This window comes from Bos indicus x Bos taurus, chromosome 1, assembly GCF_003369695.1.
Source record: "Bos indicus x Bos taurus breed Angus x Brahman F1 hybrid chromosome 1, Bos_hybrid_MaternalHap_v2.0, whole genome shotgun sequence".
In the NCBI taxonomy this organism is placed as follows: Eukaryota; Metazoa; Chordata; class Mammalia; order Artiodactyla; family Bovidae; genus Bos; species Bos indicus x Bos taurus.
The window spans coordinates 21,109,414-21,117,031 of NC_040076.1; the positions used below are offsets into that span (position 1 = coordinate 21,109,414).

General features: G+C 42.8%; 1 protein-coding gene across 7 annotated transcripts in view; it reads right to left on the minus strand.

The window, feature by feature from the left end:
- Positions 1 to 6,811, minus strand: part of USP25 (ubiquitin specific peptidase 25) — a 166,912-nt gene extending 160,101 nt beyond the window's left edge. For 6 of the 7 annotated variants that reach the window (XM_027547591.1, XM_027547320.1, XM_027547143.1 and 3 more), the window contains exon 1: positions 6,362 to 6,811. In XM_027547591.1, coding sequence (XP_027403392.1) covers positions 6,362 to 6,406 — 45 coding nt within the window. In that variant the 5' untranslated portion in view covers positions 6,407 to 6,811. The remainder of the gene's footprint in view (positions 1 to 6,361) is intronic. The other variant, XM_027547500.1, reaches the window with a different exon arrangement.
- Between the last annotated feature and the right edge of the window lie 807 nt (positions 6,812 to 7,618).

A 7,618-nucleotide genomic window follows, 5' to 3' on the forward strand; every position in this document is an offset into this window, starting at 1 on the left:
ATTTTTGTGTATGGTGTTAGAAAGTGTTCTAGTTTCATTCTTTTACAAGTGGTTGACCAGATTTCCCAGCACCACTTGTTAAAGAGATTGTCTTTAATCCATTGTATATTCTTGCCTCCTTTGTCAAAGACAAGGTGTCCACATGTGTGTGGATTTATCTCTGGGCTTTCTATTTTGTTCCATTGATCTATATTTCTGTCTTTTTGTCAGTACCATACTGTTTTGATAACTGTGGCTTTGTAGTAGAGCCTGAAGTCAGGCAGGTTGATTCTTCCAGTTCCATTCTTCTTTCTCAAGATAGCTTTGGCTATTCGAGGTTTTTTGTATTTCCATACAAATTGTGAAATTATTTGTTCTAGCTCTGTGAAGAATACCGTTGGTAGCTTGATAGGGATTGCGTTGAATCTATAAATTGCTTTGGGTAGTATACTCATTTTCACTATATTGATTCTTCCAATCCATGAACATGGTATATTTCTCCATCTATTAGTGTCCTCTTTGATTTCTTTCACCAGTGTTTTACAGTTTTCTATATATAGGTCTTTAGTTTCTTTAGGTAAATATATTCCTAAGTATTTTATTCTTTCTGTTGCAATGGTGAATGGAATTGTTTCCTTAATTTCTCTTTCTGTTTTCTCATTATTAGTGTATAGGAATGCAAGGGATTTCTGTGTGTTGATTTTATATCCTGCAACTTTACTATAATCATTGATTAGTTCTAGTAATTTTCTGGTGGAGTCTTTAGGGTTTTCTATGTAGAGGATCATGTCACATAGTACATAGTAAATATGTTATGTGTTATCCATTACAATTGTGCTTATCATAAAATACTACCATCAGTTGTTGCCCAAAAAAAAAAAAAAGATATTTGATAAAGAGTCAACATCTAAATCTGATTTCAAAGCATTTTAAAAACTTGTAACCATAAGGACATTTCATATTACAATGAAACAATACATTACAGACCCTACTATTAATCCTAGTAGTATTCTGTCATCTTACCTAGAATAATAACATATGAAAAAAGAGGTGCCAAAATTGACAAAGAGGAGGTCAGAATGATAATTATTTGCAAATGATATGGCCTGCATACAAAGAATATTGAAGAATATGGGATTATCTAGGCAAGAGTACTGGAGTGGGTTGCCATTTCCTTCTCCAGGGAATCTTCCTGACCCAGGGATTGAACCCAGGTCTCCCGCATTGTAAACAGACACTTTACCATCTGAGCCACCAGGGAAGTCCATTTGATAAAGAGTCAACATCTAAATCTGATTTCAAAGCATTTTAAAAACTTGTAACCATAAGGACATTTCATATTACAATGAAACAATACAATGAAATTAATACTATTAATCTTAGTAGTATTCTGTAATCTTAGCTAAAATAATATGAAAAAAGAGGTGCCAAAATTGACAAAGAGGAAATCAGAATGATAATTATTTGCAAATGATATGGGCTGCATACAAAGAATATTGAAGAATATCAGAATATTAGAACTAATGAAAATTCATTAAGACAACAGGATACAATCGTAGTATAAAATTCAAAACTAGGTGAGAAAGGAAAGGCATAAAAGGGGAATAAGTAGCTGGATCCTGCTCTTTCAGTAAACCAAGTCTTATGCTAATAACAAGATAACCAACCATTTAATACTAAACAATGTCCATTTTATATAATGCTTAGTGATTTATATAAGGTTAAACATTGGAAAAGACTCTGATGCTGGGAGGGATTGGGGGCAGGAGGAGAAGGGGACGACAGAGAATGAGGTGGCTGGATGGCATCACCGACTCGATGGACGTGAGTTTGAGTGAACTCCGGGAGTTGGTCTCTTTAAATGCTATATTATATTTTTATAACTTCCAGTTCAGTTCAGTTGCTCAGTCGTGTCCGACTCTTTGCGACCCCATGAACTGCAGCACGCCAGGCCTCCCTGTCCATCACCAACTCCCAGAGTTCACTCAGACTCACGTCCATCGAGTCGGTGATGCCATCCAGCCACCTCATCCTCTGTCATCCCCTTCTCCTCCTGCCTCCAATCCCTCCCAGCATCAGAGTCTTTTCCAATGTGTCAACTCTTCGCATGAGGTGGCCACAGTACTGGAGTTTCAGCTTCAGCATCATTCCTTCCAATGAACATTCTATAACCTTAGACAATTTCTAAATTAGAAATACTACATTATTGCAACTAAGAAATTTACCCAGAATTCAACTTGTATTGTTTTTCAAGTTTCAATTCTTAATTAGGTTAATCTGTGCCTTCCTTCCCACCTAACCTCCAATATAATTAAATGAAAGCTGACTGTTGATACTATAAGATTCCTTCTGCCTCTATCCTATTCTTTCTCTTTTTCATCCTCCCTGTCTGGAATAAACACGTTTAGCCCCACTAACCACGTGGATATAAAAAAGTTGCTCATGTCTAATCATCTATCTTCAAGGCTTTAAAAGTAGATTCAGAGGCACTTAATGACTTGCCCAAGGTCATACAAAGGTGATTTAGATCAACATCCTATTCTTTCACTACACTGCCTATATTCTAACAGATGTCCACAATTTCAAGCTTTCATTGATTCTGCATGTGCGCTAAGTCACTTCAGTCATGACCGACTCTGTGTGACCCTATGAACTGTATGTAGCCACCAGGCTCCTCTGTCCATGGGATTTCCCAGGCAATAATACTGGAGTGGGTTGCCATGCCCTCCTCCAGGGGATCTTCCCCACCCAGAGATGGAACCCGCATCTCTGATGTTGCCTAAACTGGCAGGCAGGTTCTTTACCATTAGTGCCAGCTACGAAGCTCTTAACTGTCTCTCAATCATGTTAAATTGTGAGATTCAGTTAAGGAACTAAAATAACCCCTGCAGTTTACATTCCTTTTAGAAAGCACTCACTCTTTATTTCATTCATCAAATATTTACTGAAACCTACTATGTGCAACCAGTCAATCCTAAAGGAAATCAATCCTGAATAATCATTGGAAGGACTAATGCTGATGCTGAAGCTCCAATACTTTGGCACCTGATACAAAGAACTGACTCACTGGAAAAGACCCTGATGCTGGGAAAGACTGAAGGCAGAAGGAGAAGGGGACCACAGAGGATGAGATGGTTGGATGGCATCACTGATTCAATGGACACGAGTTTGAGAGAGCTCTGGGAGTTGGTGATGAACAGGGAAGCCTGGCGTGCTGCAGTCCATGGGGTCGCAAAGAGGCAAACACAACTAAGCAACTTAACTGAACTATGTGCAAGGAGCTGGTATAAGCCCTAGGGTGAAACAAAATCGGCAAAAAAAAAAATTTTTATTCAACTCAGGAGAATACAGTTAATGTAAATAGACTACAGCTCACAACTCTTCAAATTAATCTGGTCTCTAAGAGAATGCCTTCTATTTACTATATTGCTGCCCTAAAGAATCCTCATTTGGGACCCGAATCAATGAACCAAAATTCTGAAATGAGAATCCTACACTTTAGGTAAATATCAAGCAGAAAGGCTGAATATACATATTCAAGACCAAAATTATGACAGGACTTAACCTTAGCTAATCTGCTACCAACTCCAATTCACCTGTATCATCTTAAACCTCAGAAAAATGGCTCTTTGCAGTTTCACTTCATCTCACAACTCCCTGCCAAGGCCAAACTTGAGCAAGCAAGCAAAGAACACAACAGAGGAAAAGGAAAAGACACCCCTTGCCTTATGTTACATTGTGACAAGCTACTCTGTAGGTAAACAGAAGACCTGTGAGTTTTGTGCTACTTAAAAAAAAAAGACCTGAGTGTTGTGCTACTTTTTTTTTAATTATAATCATACATCCTTTGGGAAGAAAATAAACAATCTCACAAAATAGGAAACTGTTCCAATGACCAGACTACAGCTCTTCACATAAAGCTAATATTATACATGAGCATACAACAATTTTTTAAAGAAGAGCAGAAAATAGGCTAAAATTTTGGTTATGCAATATGCACTAGACACTTCTCCTTTTACTAATAATTCATAGTTACTATTTTAAAAACAAAGAGTTTCACTTTTGTTTCTTCTAAAGTAGTTCACTTCCTAGTTACTAGCTTGAAGTCTACTTCCTAGTTACTAGCTTAGTGGATTTTAATGTTAGTTCATTTGAAGTAGATGGTTTAAAGTATTTGAACCTGTATGAGTATTTTAAAATAGTACTAATATGAGTAACAAAGTAACAGCATGTTAATATGACAAGCAAATACATTAAATATTTCTTTAATACATAAACACTATGATGGAAGTATAAAAATAAATGCGACTGTATTGCTCTAAAAAATGTCCACAATCTCAACGAGATGATATGACACATACTAAAAACAGTGTCAAAATGGTAGTATTTTAGACTAACACTACTCCCTTTGCGTAAGGAGGGGACTCATTAAACTAGGAAACTGGACTTGATGGCTAAGATCATTTTTAGTAATTTGATTTGTGATTCAAATTTATGCATAAACCTCTGAAATGGGCAGATCTGCATTATCTAAGTACATTAGTCAAAAATCAATTTAAAAAACTCACAAATGTTTTGCCATTGTTCAAATCTGACGTGAAAAATATGAGCTACATTTCCCACTTTGAAAAAAAAAAAAAAAAAGGCTTTAATACTTAACATTGAAGAGAACTATAAACCGAAAGGACACCAAGCCTACTAAATATTGCTCAGTATACTATGGCCACAAGATCCTACTCTAAGTATTAACACTTTGTTGTCACATACTCAACATCAAAAACTAAAGTTCAAGGTATTCAAAACAGAATGGAGGGGATTAGGAGATAAACTGCTCTAAACTCCCATTATTAAAACTAGAATTTTTTCATTGTAAATAAACTTCAATCTGCAACGTCTTCTAAATTATCCCAGTCACTCTTTAGTTGCTAAGTGGTGTCCTATTCTTTGCCACGCCATGGCCCCATGCCACCCCAGAAACCCCCTCAGGCTCCTCTGTCCATGCGAGTTCCCAGGCAAAGATACTGGAGTGGGTGGCCATTTTCTTCTCCAAGGGATCTTCCCAACCTAGGGATCGAACTAGAGTCTTCTGCATTGCAGACAGATTCTTTACCACTGAGCCAACTGGGATGCCCAAATTAACCAATAACAATTAACTAACACACAAGAGTTCCAAGACAAGTTCCCCAAAGTGCCTAAAATAATAATGCAATATGCTCACTTTCCAAAATTCTTGAGCATCTTCAATTACTTCAAGTACTACCATAAAATTCTAAAAATATCTCAAAGCAAAAACTTCGCAGGCTGTGAGTATACACAGTCCATTTTACGACAGTAGGTAGGCCTTATTCTAAAATCAAGCACAGGTAGGATATAATGATGCAAAAAAACTACTGATATCAACACCACAGGGTGGGGCATTCACACTACTCTCCCAGAAAAATCGAAGAGTTTTAGCAGCTTTTCACAGTAAACCCTGGTCACCACCATAATTTCAAGACGAGTAAAGTAATGGTTTTCCTTTTGCCCCAAATGTTTTTCACACCAATAACCCCCTCCCAAAAAAATTAAGCCATAGCCAACGACTCTCCAGGATATGGTGCAACCCCTGATTGTGCACTTGAGATTCTGAAAGCAAAATCGAGGGGGGGAAAGTAGCATCTCTCACATAAGTATACTTAACAGAAAAGATTTGAAGCTTCACAAACCCAGATTTCTTTAAGGGAACAACCTTTTTAATGTGTGACCCAGGCAAGAGTAAAGGGTGAGGATGGAACAAGGTCAAACTTAGGGGACAAAATATACCTGAAATAAGCATGGCCAAAAAGGTCTCCTTCTTAAGGGACAGTTTCTGTATTTTTTAAAAAAAGGAAAAAAAGAAAAGGAACCAACCAAATCCTCTACTTCTACATTGAGTCCACCTGGTTCCTGTACCTGGCAACTCAATTCCGGTGGAGAGGCTTTTGCAAAATAGCAGACCTGGAAGGCTCCTGTCTTGGAAAGAAAACTGGGTTCACAAGGGATGACAACCGGCTATTTCTTCTTCTTAAAAAAAAAAAAAAAAAAAAAAAGGACGAGGAAGATAAAGTTTAATTAGGAAGTCATACAGAGGAGTGTAGGAATGTGAGATCGCGCTCAACAAATACCCAGCACCGTCGGTTACAGGAAAACAATTGGCAAGAAGGAAGTGGACTGAAACCCGCTAACTACACCCCACTTTCCACACGCAGCCCGGAACTGGGCGCGACGCCCCCAAAGCGGGCAGGGGCGGGGGACGACGGCGCGGGGAAAGCTGGGGCCGCGGAGGCCCGGGCGGCGGGGAGGTCCCGGCCGCGGCGGGGGAGGGCGGCACCTCGGGCGGAGGAGCGGGGCCGGGTCTCCTCACCTTCTGCGCCGCGCTCTGCTGCAGCACGTTCTGCTCCACGGTCATGGCCCCCGCCGCGCCGGCGTCCGGCTCCCCGAGCCTCCGCTGGCCCTGACTGCCACGCTCTGCCGAGCCCCAGGGAGCGGCGCGGACGGCCGGCGAGGACAGCGCCCCCGCCAGCCAGGCGCGAAGGCGACAGCGGCCGGGGTGCGCGGGCACCACGGGCTGGCGGCGAGGCGCGGACACCGAGGGCCACGGCGGCGGCCCCACGACTCCGCGCGGCCCGCCTCAGCGCGGCTCGGCGGCCGCGGCCCGGGCCATGAGCGGGCGGTGGACGCTGGGGGGCGGGAGGGCGCTAGCAAGCCCGGACGCGTCACGCGCGCGCGCGCGCTCCTCCGCTGGCGGCTCGCAGGCCACTGCGGGGAAGGGAAAGGGGACAGAGGGAGCGGCCGGCCAGAATGGCGCTGTCCTCCTCCCACCGCAACTACTCCTCCCCTCCCCTCCCGTCCCCTCTCCTCCCCTCCCGTCCCCTCCCCTCCCTCTACCGCCGTCACCGCCCCCGCCTGGCGGCTCCTCCCCCGTCGAGCCCCGCCCGCCGGCCGCCCTAACCCTACATTGTGACCCGCGGGGCGGTGGGACGGGAGGCGGGGCCGCTCCGGAGCCCCGCCCCCCATCCCGGAGTCCCGGGAGGTGGGGCGAGCGAGCGCCACGCGGGCCCGGCCTCGGAGCCGCCCCTGCGGCAGGTTGCGCGACGCCTACCCGCGGCTCCGCGATGCTCCAAGCCAAGGCCGGAGGGCATCGTGCCTCTCCGTGCCCAGAATTTGTCGGATTTCCATAGTCCTCTAAGACAAACATTTTCCTCTAGGTCCCTGAACGTTCCCAAACTGCTTTGGATCCCGAATCCCTGCTTCTTTCTGAGTCTCTGGTCCTCTCCCCAGACCTTTCTAGGAATTTCACAAGCAGTAAACTTGCCCGAAGGGAAAAGTCAATTGTGATTTAAGCAAAAGGCTGTCAGAAGGCCTTACGCTGGAATATATTTTTCTCCATAACTGATCATTACATAAGTTAATATTGATAGTCTCTGTCAACTTCTTTCTTTCAAACATGTGCCAGTCACTGGCAGGCTCTTAAGAAATAAGGTTTATTTTCCTAAGGTTTGACATAAATGAAATACGGTCTATTCAACAGACAATGTTACAAAAATATCACTGCCTAGATGGTACAGGATATCCCAGTTGCAAAACAATTATCAATTAACCACCCTTATTGAAATACTTG